The following is a 21,635-nucleotide window of genomic DNA, read 5'->3' on the forward strand; positions in this document are numbered from 1 at the left end:
CAAGCAAAGTACATTTTATGAAATATAAAAAATGTGTTCCAGTAACAAAAGTATAATAAAATGCAATTATCTTTGGTTACCTAAAGTGTCATAATTAAGAAAGAACATCTAGTTCCCCAAATAAACTTAGTATTTTAAGAGTAGGTACAGCTTGGTGTTAATGATTACTGCTTCCTTGTTGAAAGACTGCAAATCTCTCAGTGAACCCACTATGTCTGCAGTATGCAACTGTCAGTTTTCAGGAAAGTCAGGATTACAGCTTGCCCCCACTGCAATCTGTAATGAAATACCTTGGAAAAGATTTCTTTTAAGGAAATGTTCTTTTACTGCATTGTTGAATGTACCTCATAGATAATTTTATTGAAAACTGAATTTTTAGTATCATACTAAACTCTGTAGAAAAGGATTTATTAAAGACAAAAATTATGGTAGTCTCAACTGTGATTTACATACTGATTTTATCCTCTCCTCCTGTATCACTGTCTGTATTAGTCTGTCATTTGCAATCCCTATTTAATGTACATCGCTGCGTAATATGTTGGCGCTATATAAATCCTGTTTATTAATAATAATAATAATAATAATAATCTAACATAAGTGGAAGGACTGCAAGTGGAATGTATGCTTGTGCAGTTTATTGTTTTGTTTTTTGGACATCAAGTTGTACTATTAAGAAGAACTTTTGAACTTTATATTATTTGCAACTTTATATTTATATAATTTATTGATGATTGCACTTTTTTGTGTTTTAAGCACTTTATTGGAGTGTTGTATAATTGGTTTACATGACATTTATTATTGACCCAATGCCGATCTGTATTTTAAACTGACCATTGCAGCTTTGTGACAAATCTGCTAGCATGGAGGTGGGGAAAAGTCTGGATCAGCATCCAAAAAAGGCAGATAAATTGTGTGTGACCATAGGTAAACCAATATCTAAGCAGCCATAGCCAATCCCTCCTGGCAGGGCTGTGCAATGGGCATGCCAGCCTGTGATGCTACAGGTCAACAACAGGACTGGAGACACAATGTGTGCAGTATTTAGCACACTGTTCTGCTGTCTACATGGCCAGAGGAAGTGCACAAATCTATTAACTCTTTAACCCTGAAAGCATTATGGACTGAGCTGGGTAAGGCTACTTTTTTGAAGCAAGGGAAAAATCCCCAAGTTTGTGTAAGCTGTGCCTTATACAAACTATGAAGAACCTGTGAAGGAAACAGACAGGATAAAACACAATACCTATTTTTCTAAAGCCAAACTTTGCACAAAACAACTTAATGCCTGAAAGTATTTACCTAATATGACATATGAAAAGCCTGCACTTGCATCACCTATGAAACATGAGAAAATAATGAAGCATATTGGCAAATAATAAAAAAACAAAACATTGAAGATATTTTCAATTTATGCCTGAAACGTTCCCTATATTAGATGTTTTACTATTATTATATTGTGACAATCATCTTTTACCCCTTCTACTGGTATTTTTGCAGATACACCTACTCTAAATATATTGTACATCTTGTGCACCTGATAACATAAACTGAAAATTAACACTTACAAGTCACGTCTGACATATTTGGATGCTTAGAAGATAATCAGGATTACATGTAAAATAACAATATAACTGCATACATGTATAGATGGGGTTACAGTATCACCATGTCTGACATTTTGCCTTAAAGTTTTGCAATAATTTCTGCCTTTCTTTTCTTTTTTGTGTTTTAGTGACAATAGGCAAGGGCTGGAGATTCACTCATTCATCTCTATCTGCCATACTGTCAGGGAAATGCATAATCTTCCCTAGGTAATGGTAACTAATGTACATATGGTGGGAGAAACTACCAATAAAATGTTCTTTAATGTGAATCTATGTGTGTCATAATCACCAATTCTGCTACTTGGAAGTGTTTGTTACTTATTTGAAATTCTTGGATCCCAATAGGTGAAGTATTTGTCCACGTATGCAAAATAAACGACATTTTTGGTACAATATGAACACTTTATAGAACAACAAATATAGGTATAGGACACAACACCCACCACGCTCCAACTACCTACATGAGTTATAACAAAAGGGTAATTGTCTAAAACTGGAAGTACTTTCTTTTTATCATTAGTTTACCTTCACACTGTCATTTTAAAATAACATAATGAAATGTTAACAAGTGATGCTATATTTTAGAGTTTGGATGAAAAGTTTATGTACAACACATCATAAAAATTCATTTTTGTAAAGTTGTGAGTGCAGTAAGGTAAACCTAAAATCCATGAACATTTTAGGTCAATGTTATGTTTAATGGGAAAGGGAGGGGAAGAAATAAGAGGCAATTAGTGTACATTTAAGAGATTATAAAATATTAGATATTAATTAGATGATGCTGCTGGTCAAATAACTGGTTATACTAACTGGCAAGGGTTCATGGATCACAAAAGTCAATAAACAAAACAACAAAATCTATGGCTTGTAAAGCAAGTATACCAATATCAACATCTATGTATCATTAAGATCTACATGGCTTAAAACAATAGACTCTGTTTAAGGCCAGCTGAGTTTGGAACAGCAAGAAGAAAAAAATGTGAAAGTCACCTTAAAACACTTTAAGTCACTGAAAATAGACTACAGTTTCCCTTTTAAAACCTGTACAACCCAGCAATAAGGAAATGTCATGCTATGGATGATTGTTCAGCTAATAAGTTCAGATTGGCTGTTATGATAATCTTTGGGTATACAGATAATGAGATATTATCAACATGCGTGACTAAACAACAAAAATCTGCTAAAAAAAAAAAAAAGAACAATTACCAGTGCTGAAGGACATTTTACGTGCAAATAATATTTGGCTAAGTTGCTGTAATATTTTTTCTGTACAGGTGTAAATATTTGAAGGTTGGTTAGAAATTCACAACAAAAAAAATCTAATTAGAAGGCACAGTGAGTGCTTGGAAGATACCAAAATGTCAGAACATTCTGTAATAAAGATTACACTATATGTGGCTTGCTTATAGATTAAGGATGAATAATGTTTTATGCTGTTACTACCTAAAAAAATGGGCCAAAAGAGTTAAATATAACAAATGTGCTGGTATGTTAAAGCTGAACTCCAGGCAAAAAACTCCCATAGCCTAAAGGCAGCCTGCAACAGCAGCAATGGTTTGCATGTTATTTGTAACTGTGTGCCCTTACTATGCAGTTATCAGTCTGCTATCCACCAAAATACCAGTCATTTGTGTTCCTATTTCTTGTGTCAGTGCTCATCTCTAGCAACAGCAGTGTTGAAGTATACTGGCTACAAGAGAGGCCAATAAATTCTTGGGTTATAAGCTTGCCGTTCCTGTAGATGTCCTGAGTCAGTAAAGTAAGAAGCTATTACCATGTGCCGATTCCCAAATACCCGGCATGGTGATTGACAGACATTGCTTATTTTGTTGTTGCCTAGAATTGAAGATTATGCCTTAATTGGGTCCCCATTCCAAGAAAAGCATTCATTCCTTCCAAACTTTGGCAATGGTGTTAATAATAAATATGTTTCATACACTATTTTTTTTCAGTTTGTTGCCGGTTGGCCAGCTCGAACATATTTTTATGCAAACATTTATGCAAAATAAAAGTGTGTATAGAGGGGTGAAGAGGGTTAAGTTAAATTTTCTAGCTTGCCCTGCAACAGCACAGACAGTATGCTCACTGCTACAAGACAAGACATCTACCTGCAGAAGTCTACAAATCATGTATATTTTAAACTCTATCCCTTCTAGTGCTATATAGAAGATTAAAGACCTAGACTAGTATTTCTGTCATTATTCTTTGCTGCCATTGGATTGTATACAGGTATCAGATAAATGACATGAATTCTGATACTGGTATATGTGCTTCAGTCATCTTTGTCTTCATGGCCTACAGTGAATTGTGACATTTAATCTACCGGCAATCTATCTACCTGTATTTGTCTTGGTGGTGCCTGTTCAATGTTAACATTTGTACAATTTGTCCTTGTGTCATAAATGAAGACATATATCAAAGAAAGTTTACCAACTTCAAAGTAATACATGTTTCAGGCTGAGATAAAAAAATACAGTGTTGCAGTCAAAGTTTTTGAATTTAGAATATGAAGGTAAAAGATTTGTTTTTGTAAAGAGTAGTAGTTCAGACCACTGTTTAAACAAACTCTGTCACCAACTTAAAAAATGCAGGTAAAAAAACAATAACATTTTAACAAATATATATAATATTAAATTTTAAACATATGTCTTTCTATATATTACTATTTAATTTTTACTTACAATGTGCCTTTCTAAAAACTTTAAAAAAAATGTAACTAATCCTGCAATGTCAAGCCTTCTACTGTCCTGAGAGTGTCCGATTGATCACCTTAACAGCCAACCATCTCCAACATTGCCTTCCCCTTCTTACTTAAACTTTCATAGAGCCGGGGAGAAGCAAGAGGGGTAAAATAGAGTGTCATTTGAGTGACAACGCTAAAAATGCCGACATCACATGAAAAATGGTGGGGCCCAGACTTAGACCTTTCAAATGTCTATGTTATTAAATCCTCTAGGAGACAAGCTTCAGCATTCGGATGATACAGATTCTGTGTAAAGAACAAGTCTTTATAATATTTCTGGTTAACTGTTATTTGAGTATCAACACAGCCCTTTGAACATCAGCCATTGATTTGACTGATTCAAGTCTATATATTATGGTTTGCAGAGTGACCTGGCTGTAATCTGGTCCTAAAGCTCCTGATCGAGTTATTTACTGGTAGAAGAAAAACGCGTTTAGTATGGATTTGAATGATGAAACCTTGGAGTTATTTAGGTAATATTGCATAATATTTGGATTGCTAACATAACTAATTTTATTTATAGTTAAACAAAAATTGGGTGTTTTTTATATATACCATTACTCGCCTTTATACTTACACCTATAAAGTCCTGTTTTCTTTTGTGTGTTTGGAATAAGTATATATTGGGATGTGTCAGTGATTTAACAGCAAAAAGTATTTATTGGTACTGATAAAAACTCTCCACACTACTCTTATTTTCATGAATCAGTCTAACCAATGCATTGGTATACTGCTAAAATACACTGCATATATTCAGTATCTTGAACACGCACATTGATATCATTCTATTTAAACATTTTGCAAATGTATTGTGTATTTTTGTTTGAAAGTTCACATTTTTTTAGGTAACAAACAGAAAAAAAATAATGAAAAGGTTGATGAATATTATAAAACAATTATTATGGTGTTTAAGAATTATAAGGTGGCAAAAACAACAACTACTTTCTAAGGCACTGAAATATCTTTATCCTTATTGCCACAGTGAACAATTTCTATGAAATATTATCACAATGTAAATTTTAAATTAATGAATGTACGATCGAGGACAGCATGGGATCTGCTTTATATAAACTGTTTTTTAACTTCACAGAGCACAACAAATACAAAGTTGTCTCAAATATTATAAAGAGTAATTTGGTGGTCAGAAAAAAAGAAAAGGTATCACTGTATGAATTTCACTTTCCCTGGTTCTTTCTTCTCCCCTCACCAACATATTAACAATTTGACACTTTTCTGTTTTCATTACATGCCTAATTCCAGTAACATTACTATTAGATCTTTGTGCTTCAGGCAAATTTTGGCCAGTGAGGCCTGGCAGGGTGCTACCCATAGGTTCTTGAAAGCAGAAAATGCTACAAGTTTATGATTGCAAGAATACATTTCCAATGAATTAATTAAATGGACCACAGACAAAAAGACTGGGGAGGAAGGGGATGATGACCATTGATGTCCTCCAGCTAGGAAATAAGGCAGGCTCTATCTGACTTGATAAAGTTTCTAATAAACACTATGTGCTTACAGTGAAATCAGAGTAAGCAATTTCAGTAATGGAGAGGAGTCTGCACAACTATGCAATATAGAATGTAAAGCTGGAGTTCAGCTTTAAGGTCTGCTGCCCTAGGCTCCAGTCCAAATTTGCTATTACTGAAAATATAGCCCTTACATACAAACAATATTACAAATAAATTGCTTCATCACATCAAATGAGACCAGAAAAAAAGCAGCAAATAAAATGATGATATAATTTCTGACAAGCAGAATTTAGAGCTTAAATGCAATTCAATAAATATATACCTTTAAAACCACGGCATAACATTTCAGTAATTAGCAATGAAGATCATACAATTTTCCCTTGAAGGTGAAGTATATGACACATTACCAAGGTTACTCCTGTAATTAATGAAAACTAGCCATGTCACCATATTGTATTTTGAACAATTGTGCATCCCAGCTAAAAAACAAAATTAGTGATACAAAGATGCTGTCAAATACAATAACCTCTTTCAAGCTGCAGCATACAACTAAGAACAGGATCTGTGCGGGTTAGGAGTCGAGCTACTCTTTGATGTGCCTATAATTATTAGGGGTTTAGTAAAATGTCTTTAGGCAAGCCTGCTAAGTAGAAAGGTAAAGATCAAAACTGACGGTGTGACAATGTGAAGTGAAAATAGATGAAGCTGAGCCAAAAATTGTTTGGCATAGCAAAACAGTGAACCATGAAAGTGTAAAAACCTAATTAAAAGACAAACACAAATTAACCTCATAGCAAGTCAGTAAATAAAATTGCAAGGATTTTTCATGTTGTTGGGTCGAGCTCCTCTCTTTAGGCTTCTAAATTGTGGAGTGTTTTAGGGTAGAAAATATTTAAAGCTGATCTCTAAGATAATCCTTACCCTCCTACACCCATTCCACCCCACCCCACCTTACCCAAACCCGTTTTTACTGACCTAAAGCTGTTTTCACATGATGCCCCAGCCCCAAATCCTCTCCCATCCTGTTTACTTCTAGGGGAATTCTTTTTGGATTGTCCATGTCAATACCTGCATGGGCTGTCTAGTGGTGGGGTTTTCTTACAATGAAGAAGAGGACTCAACAGAAATGTTGTAAGCAAAAGGGGCTAGAAAGGGGCTGGAGGGAGCATGTGCACCATTGGATCAGAACTCCCCCCACATCGTCAAGGACCCTTTACGATAAATTTAGGCGAGTATATTGTTGCTCACAAGGAAAGAAAAAGTATATCCCCTTCATATGTAAACATACTTAGTGAAGAACTATACCTAAAATAAACTGCTAACAGGTAAGGGTTTTTGGTTAAAGAGGGCCGGTAGCATAAATATAAGTGAACAGGAGAAAGCTGTGATCGGGGGGCTGGGTGGCCTTGTGCAGATTGGTAAAGGAGGGAAGAAGTAAGTCTGCCAAAAAAATGCAGACTTTTTTAATCTTAATAAAAAACATTTGGATGTCATCTGTAAAAAATTACATTTGGATGTCATTGTGGTATATACTATATATATGAGTATGCTCTCCCTCACTATATATATATATATATATATATATATACACACACATACATACAATGAGAGAGAGTATACATCATGAGCAAAAAGGAATACCAAGGATCAAAGTAGAAGAAGTAAATGGCGTAAAATGTCATGTAATTTAGGGATTCAGTTTTCACTTTCTATTTTACCAATTGTTTCCCACTTGTCAACCATTCTTATGCAGTAAACATGTCAACAAATGTCTATTCAATTAAACGGGAAAATCTTCTAATGATAAGGTACAACCCTCTTCCAGGTTGCAGTCTTGACCCTTCGCTTTAAAGTGTGTAAATATTGCTGACAGCTATATAGTCTTTACGCAATCCTTTTGTTAGAAGACTTAAAGCTAAACTCTAGCCTAACTTTCCATCCTTGGGCCTGATTTATTAAAGCTCTCCATGGCTGGATACACTTTTATCAATGAAGCTGGGTGATCCAGCAAACCAGGAATAGATCTGGTCCAGGATTGATAATATTTGCTAACAAATAGCAAACGACTTTAAAGAAATCCATTCCTGGTTTGCTGGATCACCCGGCTTCACTGATGAAAGTGTATCCTCTCCAGCCTTGGAGAGCTTTAATAAATCAGGTCCTTTAGGTCAGTTGTATAGGTGCAGCTTCTGGATGGAAATAGCTTACTTTCACTACACTCTGTAAAAACCTCACAGTGTTCATTGGAAGTTAGAGCAAGTCAGAAAGAGGACACCTAATTTCCTGGCTGGAGGACATCCCACCATTATTTAGCTTTTTACACCCTGATCTTACTGTCCCTTACTCACTATTTTTTCATGGTTTTTCAGTCCTTCCAATCATGAAGGTTTAGTATCACATTACATATGTTACAATACTAACTCTCTGTTTTCAGGAAGCATCCTGTCAATCCCTCTCACCACCTATGATCTGTCTATATTATATAGAGAATCACAAAGACATGTATGATGAAGATGATGTCACTGGGTCTAAAGTAAAGTTCTCTGAAGGCAAGGCAAACCCTAAAGACAAGTATAAGGCAAATTTTAAATAGATTAAAATCTAGTGGACAATTCTCCTATACCACCCATATATAGTCAGAATATGACTGGCAAACAGTGGGCCGGAGTTTAAATCTGCAGGATGGAAAATCTAGTTGTCTTACTATAGAACATTTGTCCTTGTGTTCCTGAGTCTGCTACAGTATATGGACAAACCTGTTACAAACTATCCAACCCAACATAATAAACCCTGGTCAATTAGGACACACTTTCAGCAATAATAATACAATCATTTCAGCATGTATTCAGTGAAACCAGAAAGACAGAGAAAAACTCATGGAGCAATGCTGGTCCATGGAGATCTCCTGGGTGAGTTAAAGTAAGGCATGTTCAAACCCTGGCATGATCCAACCAAAACTGAAAAAAAGGTTTGTGTTGTATGCTACAGTACTTTTATCATATTATGTACTTAAAAGAATAAACAGATTATTAAATTTTATGCCTTTCTTTTTTCTTTAGATGGGCTCTCTTAACCTCCTGGGTGGTTCATTTCTGTACAGTTTTATATGTTTTATGTGGTACGTTTTTCATGAAAATTTATTTTACAGTATAATATTTAGTATGAGTATAATAAATTTGAAAACACAAAATCATGTCAAAATAATAAATAAAAAAAATTCTATTTAAAATTTTTTAATTAAAAAAAATAAATAAATTATATTCTCATACTTTTATGTTATACTGTAAAATAAATGTTCATGAAAGACAGTGTACTGCTTTTACACATATAAATGCACTATAAAGTTATTTTGTATTGAATGCAGTACAAATGGATTTGAATTTCCCGCCCCGCCCCAAATGGAGCGTCCGTACGCACCAATGTCACCGGGAACTCCCCGGTGACTCATCAAGTGCAGAGAACATCGGCCGGAGGAAAAGAGAAAACGCGAAGGACGGCAGCGGATTAGGTAAGTCGCGATTAACTATTGTTTTCTATAGGTTTACCTACCCCGAGTGTGACTCGGGGTTACCGCTTCCAGAACCTTTTTTCTACCCCAAGTCAAACTCAGGGATACCGTTGGGGAGGTTAAAGCAGACCTAAACTAAAATTTTTACTTTACATAAAAGGGTTGACAGCCCTTTTTTTTCTGCAAAAAAAAAAAAGGGTGCAGCCCCTCCGCTTCTGTCTTGATCGTCACAGCAGTCAAGACAAAATAGGAGCGCAGAGCCTCCTGGGATACCTACGTCATGCATCCCAGGTGGCTCCTGGCTGCTCTTTCTGCACATGCCCGATATTGGGCATGCACAGAAGGGGCATTTTCTTACATTAAGGGGAAAGAAATGCTGATCCCATTGCTGATCCTCACCGCATGCGCAGTGAGATTGTCACTCTATTTTTCCCCTTTACATCAGGCTATGTCTCCCAATCTTGTGCCTGTGCACTGCAAGATCAGGTGATGTAGCCAGAACAAGGAAGAAGATGGACCAAGACCCTGGTGGCGACCAGCGTTTTCTCTGCACTGGGACATAAAAGAATTCCAGGACAGCGCGGGACCCAATTGATGACTTCCCCAGCAGGATCAGGGGATCTGCGGAATTAAAGGTAAGTGTGATTTTTTTTTTTTCAATTTAGTCCCGCTTTAGAAGTTTACATTTATTTTGCTACACCTGAACTGATGCTTCGTTAAGGTCCCAATAGTTAGCTCTGGTATTGCCCGGGTTCAGCTGAATTGGACATCTGATCAATTACATCAAAATTCAAATCCTGTTTACATTGATCAACACTTTAATGTGACACAATAAAAATACAGCAGCCAACATAAACAGAATTGTGAACCCGCTCTTAGAAACATAATGCTGGAAGCCAGTGTTAAGATGACATTTAATAATGTCATGTGAGGTGATTTTCATGTCCAATAGTATTCAGGACCTTTTGGCTTCTCATTGTGAGCCTTAGGCTCTGTCAGAGATGGCATCTGGCCTAGGGGGTGCCTAAGCTTGTACTCCAGAGACACCGCCAGAGAAAGAAAAGCCAACAAAATTTCCTGTACAGAGTGCTTGTTAGGTACAGGATTCATCAAATTTAATTTATCTACATAGCATTCTATTTACATTCACATTGCATGCAAAACAAACACCAGTGTAATTACTGTTTTACTTTCCCAGAATCTGAGGTTTTTGGAAATATAATTAATGATAAGAAGAATATGTCATGGGAAGAAGCACAAAAAGGTAACAGAGGAAAACAAAACTCAGAACAAAAGGCTTTCCTAAGCTGCTGCTTTGAAACTAAATTGTGACCGCTTTCCTGAGGCAGGTTATGGGGAGAAATGAAAGAATGCTAAGAACTCAGTGATAGAAGCTGAACATTCCTCTAAGTGGAGAGTAGAGACTATCATTTATTAATGATGTTTGGAAGGGAATTATAGGTTCACAAGCTACACAGCCTCAGCCAGTATAAAACTCTTGCCTGTACAGAAGATCTGAAAGCTGGAGGAGATCTCAAAAAAGTCATAATTACTGATTTGCTACATAAATTACATCACAGGGAAATATTATTTGATTCCGATAAACAGAACATAATGTGATTCATCTTAAAAAAAGTGAGTTAAAAACTTAAATGGATTTAAGAGTGACCAATCCATCAGTTCCTTTAGATTTCTGACAGGGTACAGTTGAGATATCACCCTCACCATCAGGTGGTAGAAAGATACAATCAGGTGGTAAATTCATTTAAATTTGGCTAAGCATGTCAATGCATTGCATTTAATACATGTCAGCATTCACTAAATGCAACTGTCATGATGTGAATCTAGCCTTACTGCTTGTTACAAATATGTTACCATTTAAATGTCCGTAGTTTGGGAACAAGTAAATTTAGATATAAACCTATTTTTATGTATAAAGTATACAAAAGAGGGTTTTTTTAGGCTATATATATTCAATGTGCATTAGAGTATAGAATACAGTGTGACAGTTTGAAAATATACAGTCATACAATAGCAAAATTGTTCAACCCTTCCTTTATCTGCATTAGAATCATGCAGCAAGGAGTGGTCTTTATTTCTTCAAATCTAGACAGATGTTCCTATTTCTGTGAAACAGTCTCTTATTTCCCAATGCGTTTCGCCATACTAGCTTCCTCAGGGGATTTTTTGAGACCAATATTTTCTAGTGATACCATTGTTTAAAGAAGAAGAACAAATAGTTGAATCAGTTTTTTGCAAGAAAATTATGGTGCAGAGTGTAAAAACTTATTATTGTAACTGCTGCTTGGAGGTTGTTTATTCCTAAATATATTGTTAGGTTTCCTTCCTAGTTGTTTCGTTGTAGTGTTATCCAATCAATTCTGGGGAAGAAAAGGTTGTCCGTATCCAAGAAGTAATTTTAAACCATATATGGTAACAAACAGACTTGGAAAAGGTAGTCTTCCCCTACTAAGTCTATATGTCTTGCTAAATAGAAAGTTAGATGGCTGAAGGGATTACTTCATAAATCACGTATTCCATTGAGGCATAGTGTATGTGTGCTGAGTGTCAACAGTCAGTTCCAAAAGTCTTTTGCAGTCTAATGCAGATAAAGGAAGGGTTGAACAAGTTTGCTATTGTATGACTGTATAATTTTAAACTGTCACACTGTATTCTATACTCTATTGCACAATAAATATATATAGCCTAAAAAAACCTTCTCTTGTTTGTATCCTTTTTACATAAAAATAGGTTTAGTTTCTGCATACCTAGGGGTTGGCTACAATATCATTATTTTCCCTAAATACAACATACACTAGAAGCTTTCATACATTTAGGTGTAGATAATGGTGAGGTAAGTGTTATGATGGGTTAAAGTGTATAGGAGATCAGGCTGAATTAATGTAAAAAGATTGTGCTGAACTTGCAATATAATGTGCAGGTATGCACAGCAAAACTACATTGCCCCCACCATGCAGTGCCTTTTCCCTATAAAGGCTGGTATCCCGTGTTGGGGCTCTACTCTCATCTTGTCCAGGCCTTCCTGGATCCTAAGGTATCAGATACAGATTATAGGAGTACACTAATTGGGATACAGCATGAAAACTCCTGGCAGCCCCTGCCATTTATATTGATTAAGGAAAAAAAAACAAAAAAAAACATTTCCTATAAGGCTTTATAAGACTTTGTTCAAAAGACCTGATAAACAGAATGCCCAACACTTTGGGTTTGATTTAATAAAGCTCTCCAAGACTGGAGCCCATAGACTATCATGGGCAAACCTGGGTGATCCAGCAAACAATGGGCGGGTCCAGTGTTGAAAACATTTGCCAAATAATAGCATTTCAGGTTCCCTGGATCACACAGGTTCTTACATGATTGCCTATGATCTCTGATCTTGGAAAGCTTTAATAAATCAGGCTCCTTGTGTTTTCCAGGCAGAGACAGCCTTTGTGCAGAGGGTAGAGGGACTTTTTCATTTGTACCAGTAATTATTTTAGGACAAGCTTTTAGGAAATTTCCCCATTGATGAATCCAGTTTCTTGGAACACCAGTCCTTTACCATATTTGAACATTTTATTATCAGTGAATCAAGTGAACACCTTAACAAAAGACCCAGATTGCTAAAGCCCCAAAAGGAATGACAGATAACAACCTCATACAGGAGTAGAGAAGATTAAAATACTATGCAACGTTCAATCACAACTTTTTTATATTGGAGAAGATAATAAACAAAAACAAGACCTTTGCACAGGACTACAATTATCCAATAACTACATATAAGTTTCAAAATGAACTTTGTTGGCCGTTGACTGGCCTATGTATGAGCAGCTTCTGTTCCACCACCAGCTCTTTCCAGCACTATGTTTGCACTATGTATTACATTTGTAAAGTAATTTCACGCTAAATAAAATGATGGTGCTCCACTGTGTGACTTTAGACTAGAAAGAATTTATCAGCTTTTCTCGTTACAACTGGAATCCCTTTTGGGTGAAAACTATTGATTTGAAGGTTAAATAAATTCATCTCACAAGACCCAAGTGTAATTTAAAGTAAGTTGGCCTTGGGAATCTTTCTGACATTTTTAACATGCGTTCTTCACTGGAGTTTTTAATCAAGAAAATAACATAAGAACTCCTGGGATTTTTTTTATAACTGTAGATCATTATTAATTATAGGATTTCTTAATAGGTTATGCCATGTCAGTTCCTTGTGGCATGGTTAAGTGACGTTTAAATTAGCAGACTACAGGCTGCATGGTGAAATTGATTACCTATGCAGTGAATGAGGTATATTAGGTTATTTGCATTTTTCCATAGGCAGAGGCTGTAATAACCTCCAGGAACATGCATCAAATCAGCTCAATTCGCTCTGACAGTAAATGTAAAAAACATATTCGTGTTCAGAATTGCCTGGGAATCTTATACAACCTGACTGAGGGAAAACTGATATTACTTTGTGTAGGGAAAAATGTTTAAAAAATTGCTCAGTAATCACATATACAAGGTAGGGCAAATGAGTGCATTTCATTTTGCATATAGCAGCATTTAATACAGAAAATCATGTCACATCTTTAAATGAGACAAATGTTCACTGGCTACAGGCAGCTTGGGTCCCCTTCAAACACTCTTACTGATGGACTTCCAGGCGTATTGCTTCAGCAAATTATTTAGGACATTCCTAAATTCCCCCTGTTTGGGTAAGTGCATAGTGGGTGTAGAGGGCTAAAAGCAGCAATGCAGTTTCACTAGGCAAACTCAGTATTCAAGAGGAGCGTGGCTCAGCAAGTGATATATTTCATTTCTGTGCAGAATAAACCAACTGGACAGAAAGTGATTGGTGATTAGGGAGTGGTGTGGAGAGAGTAAGCAAAAAAAAAATGGGAAAAAGTTATATGTGTCATGGTGAGCACATAAAAAGTGTACACAGGGTACACTATATTGCTAAATGTTTTAGGACACCTCATAATCACACCTATATGAGTTTGTTGAGCACTCACTCTAAAAAGGCTTTCCATAAGAAAGGAGAAATTTGCACCAATTTAGTCAAAAGAGAAGTTGTAAAGTCAAGTATTGATCCTGGATAAAAAGACCAGGTCAGCAGTTGGCTTTCCAATTTATGCTAAATCTAAGGTAAGTGTTGTGTGGTAAGCCTCTCAAATTCCTAAATACTAAAGCCGTCAAACCATGTCCTAATGCAGTGGTCGCCAACCTTTTCCAACTCATGGACCACTAAAATTACTGCCTCCAGGCCATACATGCACAGGGAGCTGGGTGTCACTAAAAGGGGAAGAAACTTCCCCCAGAGTGACGTCATGATTTCAGAACCCTCACACTCTCCCATTTCAGATCTGAGCCTGCGATGGGTGAGTTGTGTCTCCTGAGCCTGCGATCCGTATGGGGGACATGGTCCGCAGCTCTGGCCAGAGCCAGGGACCACTAAAATTCTCTTGTGGTTGACCACCGGTTGGGGACCGCTGTCCTTATTGACCTGGCACTGTGAACAAAGACACAGTCATGATGGAAAAGAAAAAGCCTTCCCCAAACCGTTGCTACAAGATTGGAAGTACACAATTGTCCAAATACTCATTGTTTAATGTAGTATTACCAGCATCCTGTACTGGAAACTCAGGTGTTTTTTAAAGGGGCGTCCACATACTGCCATATAGTTGTATGTATGATGGTTAGGTGTCCACAATTTTTTAGCTATATAGTTAAGATATTATGAGCTGAAGTGGTGTAAAAAAAAAGGATTGACTAGAAATTGAGAAAGCAGACAGCAAGCAATGTGGACAACATGTTTGAAGGAAGAATTACCAGAACAGACACAGAGGTATTAAAAAGGGTCATATACTATAGAACCTAAATAAAACACTTTGGGATGATGTGCAAAAGAGGTAAAGTTCAGGAATATTTAGGAATTAGTTCATGAGGACTGTTTGGTAAAAGTTAGAGAACTGCTGGCCTATAGTTATCTGTCAGTTGTATTGATAGTGTTTACTAGAAAAATAACATCTGGAACCTTACTGACTCCATCCCTGTGTGAGGCCTGTGTGGCTAGAATAAACCTGTGTGCTGAGAAAGCCACAAAAGCAGGATGAAGTCTGTGTTCTGGAAGGCCATGGAGTCAGAAAATGTGGAAGTAGTCCGTGTACTGAGGGAGCCATGAAAGTCTCTAGAGGTTGTGGCCAAGCAGACCTGGTGGTATTGGTTTAAGTTTTATTAAACTTGAAGTTTAAGTAGTGCTAAGAAAGCAACCTGGGGAGCAAGGTGGGAACATTCAAGGAGCAACAACATAACAAAGTGGAGAAAGCTAGCTCATTTTCATCTTGGAAATGGCAAACAGCAAATGTTACCCTGGAATATTACAATATATATATATATATATATATATATATATATATATATATATAAAAATATACACCTACGCACACACATACAGTACATGTGCCTGTTGTGTTGGGGAATTATCATGATCATGACCTGTATCCCCCAAATAAGGGACAACCAATAAGTGTTACACATATCACAAGATCAGAATGCATTTTTAAAAAAAATGCAGGGCCACTTTTACTATTAGGACATAAAGATCCAGTCAGACTAGTAATTCTACTGCTGGTGGTAACTCATCCAATACAGTATCTCTAAAGAGACCACACACCTGCATTCAGAATATCTTCCTAACTGACCCAAACCTTTCATGTCCCCTATCATCTGAGAGGAAGCACTGACAGAGAGAAATTTTGCTTAAAGCGGACCCACCACCACAATTTTTACTTTATATATAAGGGTAGATAACCCTCCTATATAAAGTAAAAATATGTTTTGTTATTTTTTTTTCAATACATTTTTATTTATTTGTTTTATTTTAAGTCCTCCCTTCTTATGTCTTTACTGCCATGGAGAGATGAAGAAACAAAGCGAGAAACGTGTCGGGACTAAGCAAGAAACCAGGAGGACATGGGACTGTATGGAAGACAGCTCCAGGGGGATCAATGGATCCTGCTCAAATAAAGGTAAGTGGCATTTTTTTTATTTTCACTTTAGTTCCCCTTTAACTAGTTGAACTAGCAAGATAGTGATGGTTTACGAGCAGGTGAACATTCTATCAGAGCTTGTCAGCAAACCCTTATACTTTCTAGTTTCTGCCAGCAATAGGATTGCTAGAATGACTTGGGACTTAGTGGACAATAGCTACGAGTGGGCAGCAGAAGCTTAGTGGAATCATAAGAATATCTTCATAAAAAGTAACTGAAAAGGATTCTACTGCGCTATATTTCCATATCGTCTGCATAAACAGAACAATACTAGCGCAATCAAAAATACAACAAATTTGTTGTGAACAAACTTCATTGGGATCTAATAATACAGAAGTCACAAAGTCCAACCAGTGGTTACTGTGCTGTAAAGAAGGCATTTTTTTATATTGATCATGTTTTAGCTATATAAGCTGAAAATCCTCCAACCTGCTATAGTCAGTTTACCTTTCAGATAACATTTTAACAGCAAAATATGAAACTGAAGTTTGATAATACTAGAAATAATATGTTATATTGATACAGTTAAAAGAAAACTTTAAATGAACATACAAATGTGTTACACAACCTAAAGTAACATTGTAATGTACAAATTATCAGTTTACTTCCAACTCAATTTTTTATTTTTTTACATTTCTCTGCACTCAAAGTAAAGCTGTTATATGTGAAGTCAGGGATCGCCAGGTGGTTTTTGAAGCTTATCTCTGTTAATTCTTTTTTTTCCCCCTAGAAACGAACCAATAACCCCCTGCATTTATAACATTGCAGCGGTACAGAAAAAGTATTGATTCAAAAAAAAAAGACGCTTTTTAAATAGCATTAATTCTTACCAACTCCAGCGTTTATTGATTCTGCATCTATTTCCTTAGCCTTTTTCTCTGCCACTTTAGCTAGCGCCAATTCACCCTTATCTAGTGCAAGGTAATGGATGTCCTTTGGAAATAAAGCAAAATAAAAGATTAATCTAAAATGAATCTTGGACACACAACAAAGAAGAATTTCAAAGAAAGGGAATCTTTTATTGCCCAGATCACAGAACATAGACAGGACTGATGAACCCACTGTTACGTTTTAATTTACTCAATTTTCATTCTTCCTCCATGCAAATGTATCATCTTACGAGCACCTTATCTCAAGCCAGGCAATCAAACACATTTCAGGAAGTAAAAAGCATATATTTTACTCGCCAGCTTATGCGGAAATTTCTGACCAACCTATGCCTTTGAAAAGTCAACTGCTGAAAACGGTAATTTTTGACAAAGAGACCTTTGAATATACATATATCCAAAATATGCCGTTTCAGTGACTTTTAACTGTGTACCTATAATGGCTTCACTACAGAACATGTACTTTATTCACTGATAGCATTTTGTTTTAACAAACTTTTGATTAGTTCAATGAAACAGGCAAAGTTGCAATAGAAAAGTAGCAATTTTGAAACAGAAGATTTGTTCGTATACAAATTTTATAGAATAAATGAAGAAAAAACACATTGCAAATGAGTTTAAAGACTCACCTTTATGTAGACAGACATTAAAAAATACGTTATTATAATTCATCAATAAATTTAAAATTACTCTAAAATATGCCAATTACTAAAATTCTGAAGTCTAAAATAAAGGAAAACCCTTTTTATGACTGTTTATTAGCACTTGCATCATGTTAGTGATGATTTAAGATTTATTTGGTTTTCAATCCTATATTGGATCTGGTGGTTGGTGTAAGAATAGGCAAGTCCATGAGGTCTGTTAAACATATACACCAACTAAGAGCTGCTCTAATGTAAAGATGTCGGTAGAACAATAATGGAGTTGTTTCCCAACTAGTTACCATGAACTATAGGGAAAGCAACAGTAGCCGGTCAATATTGCTAGAAAAGCTCCCCTGTGGCCTAATGAGGGACATATTTGAGGGGATTAGTACAAGACAAGCTGCAAATACTAATAAAAAATACATGTTTGGTGAAAGTATAGGCTGTGGCACCAGATAGGAAGACTTTTATTCTGCCTAGACTTCAGCTTTAATTTTGATACACAGAGTGGTCACTAAGGAGGCATTAATAACACATACATAAGATGTTTATTACTACGGGGTTATTCCAATACACTAGAGTCAGGTCACGAAGGCAATAGCACAATATTACAAACTATAATATAAGGAATGGTTACCAAGGTGTTAATGCATAAAACCTTGAAACTGGTCACTAAGAGGTTAATGCACATATGCCTAAAACCGATCACTTAGTTATCAGTTAGTTAGTGATCAGTTAGTACGCATAATCTGGGTGTTGATCACTGAAGAGTATTGTTCTGGTGGTGAACAAGTGTTGATGCACATACACTAGAGACTGGTCACTGGGGTTTTAAACAGATACTGGAGGCATATGGCCACTCTATGATAATGCAGATGTACTGAAGAACTAGTCCTTGAAGGTTAATGCACATAGTGTGAAGACTTTTCACTAAAGCTACGTACACACTTCCAATTATTATCGTTGGAAAACGAACGACGAACGATCCTGCACGATATCTACGAACGATCGTATAGCACCGATCCTGCACATACAGATAACGACACGATCGTTTGTAGATATTGTACACACAATAGATACGATCGTTTGAGCGATAGAGGAACTATGTGCACGACAGGAAAGTGAACGAACGTTCGTTCATTACGCATGCTCAGACCATGGACGATCAACGAATGATCGTACACACGAACGATGGTCAACGATCGTCGTCCAATCCGATTCGCCGGTCCGGTCGTTCGTTTCCAACGACTTTCCTCGTTCGTCGGCGTCGTTGGTTACTTTTTTTACGAACGATTTTTGCCCAATCGATCGTTCGTCGTTCGTTCGTCGTTCATTTTGAACGATAAAAATTGGAAGTGTGTACGCACCTTAAGCGGTCAATTCAGGTAAATACAGTATTCTAAGAAATGATGAATGAGGCATTAATGTGCACTTACTGGTAACAATATAAAAAGTGGATAGTAAGCTCTGTGGTTGAGGGGACATCACACTTTTGGCATAGATGCTGGAAGTGCGGTGTTGTCAAGGGAGGAAGACCATTGTATGCGTTATTTGCAATCCCTATTTAGTGTACAGCGCTCTGTAATATGTTGGTGCTATATAAATACAGTTTGTTAATGATAAAAATAATAATAATGTTAATGGGATTTCACTGATACAGCAAGATTTGCTTAGGTAAATATAACACTGGAAACAAAACCCTTTCATGGAACACACACTTGACAATGCTAATTTAATAGTTTTTTTTAGCATAATATCAGATAAATATATTATATTATGGCACAGTTATTACAGCATTGTGATTCTTACATGAACTACAACAGCGTGTATGACACAGTTATATATATATATATATATATATATATATATATATATATAAATAACAGAATGCATACAAAGGAACAACACAAAATCTATAAAGTGATGCCAGTCTCTCAGTGCTGGTAAGCTTACTTTTCTGTTTCTTGCAGGCAATAAATTTAGCGGAGACCAAGCATAGCTGAAGCAGCAATGTGGTTGGTACAAACTATTATATTTATTCAACAACATAAAAAATTACTACAAAAAAACACTGATTTCCCAATCTGCATTAATACCATAAAAAAAAGGTCTAAGGTTTAACAGGAACATTTACAACATACGCAGAGAATTTACATTCATAATTTAATCAATTAGGTGTGAGAAAATGTACAATAATTCATTATAAAAAAAAGAGATAAGACAAGTGGAGCTTAATGAATGCCAGGCATGCCAAAGTGGTGGCCATCTGTATAAAAATTAATGGCGTGTTAGAAATAGGAATTGAAGTGTGTTAGTGAAATGAGTTTAAAACTTGTGAATTAAAAAAAGAGGTTGTTACCAAAAAATACAAAATGATTATAAACAGATTAGTATTGCATAGTTTTGTACAACATACAATATGAATAATACACACAATATCTGTGGATGATACTCCAAGAATTAAATCAGCATAAAAAATATTATAACGTATAAAACCACAAAATAACTCTTGATAACCCAAAATTCTAAAACTGAGCTTTCTTTTTATTTCATCTTACTCTTTATCTTAATGAAACATTTTCTGGTACAAATCTATCATTAAAACATTTCCCCTACTTTCTCATAACAGGTATTAAATCAGTGTTCAGACTCTACCTAGGCACCAGCCTATATTAAATAATTACATTATTTGCTGGCAGCTAAAATGTATCAGAAAAGAGAAATAAAATAAATCACAATTTTACTGCAAGTCTCTCAAAGTGTAAAATTCTAACAACTAAGATTATGAATATCTAATAGGAAAAATTAATAACGTTTACAAAAACACTGTATAATTAAATATGAAATCCCTGAACACTAACTGAAGAGTACAGTGTTCTATCTATTTCAAAACATCCCTATTTTGCTGCATATGTATGTTACCCCTCTATAAAACAGTTCCTGCCAATAAATCCTAAAATGCAATTAAACAAATTCTTAAATGCAATATACGTGTATTACTCATACATGTATGTACTCAAATATACACCAATCAAAATTTTAACATTCATACCTGTAATCAATAGACATGTCAATGTTTTTGATTACAATGTGGATCCCCTTAAGTACCAGTTTCTAAGGCTTTTAATAATAGAACAATATAGATCACTGTGATCAAATAAAGGAATGGGGAAAAGTGAGTTCAGAAAGTTCTGATGCAGATACAGCAATACATTTCCAAAATAACCATCATTAGATTAGTATTTGTTGTTATTTAATGAGTGCTGAGGAATTGACAATGATATGAAAGGCTCTTTTCTGTTCATGTGGCAGTCTGTAAACATCCAATTTTCATTATGGCTGCTGCAGCAAAGTTGTGCTGATGTTCTAGTTTTTATTTAAGTGTTTTTGTATGCCAGAATTAAGAAAGGGTGTTGCAATTTATATAGTATGTATTTATGTAGTATGTAGAGTATGTATAGCCAAATCTATTTGTTTTGTTTTAGGTGGTGTATGGAAGGCTTAATTCTTAAGTAATTTATTTGTTGCTTTCTCTCTAACATTAGGGAAACTTCCCTCCATTTCCTTCACCAGAGATGCATCAAGAAGTGGAATTGTCTCAAAGGTGCAATGGGAGGTGGAAATCTCCCAAAATAAAGGGAATTCAGACAGTGGTCCGCAGCTCTGCCCTCTCCTGACCCCACTTGGAGGCGCACCGGCCAAAGCCGTTTACCACCAAAATTTTCTTGCAGACCACTGTTTGGT

General features: G+C 35.8%; 1 protein-coding gene across 3 annotated transcripts in view; it reads right to left on the bottom strand.

Moving 5' to 3' along the window:
• The window catches only part of WDPCP (WD repeat containing planar cell polarity effector), a 180,063-nt gene that overhangs the window by 49,351 nt on the left and 109,077 nt on the right, over positions 1–21,635 (bottom strand). For 2 of the 3 annotated variants that reach the window (XM_072409550.1, XM_072409549.1), the window contains one exon: positions 17,191–17,293. The exons of the other annotated variant lie outside the window; for it this stretch is intronic. In XM_072409550.1, coding sequence (XP_072265651.1) covers positions 17,191–17,293 — 103 coding nt within the window. The remainder of the gene's footprint in view (positions 1–17,190; positions 17,294–21,635) is intronic. 3 annotated transcript variants of the gene reach the window in all.

This window comes from Pyxicephalus adspersus, chromosome 4 (genome assembly GCF_032062135.1).
Source record: "Pyxicephalus adspersus chromosome 4, UCB_Pads_2.0, whole genome shotgun sequence".
NCBI classification, from domain to species: Eukaryota; Metazoa; Chordata; class Amphibia; order Anura; family Pyxicephalidae; genus Pyxicephalus; species Pyxicephalus adspersus.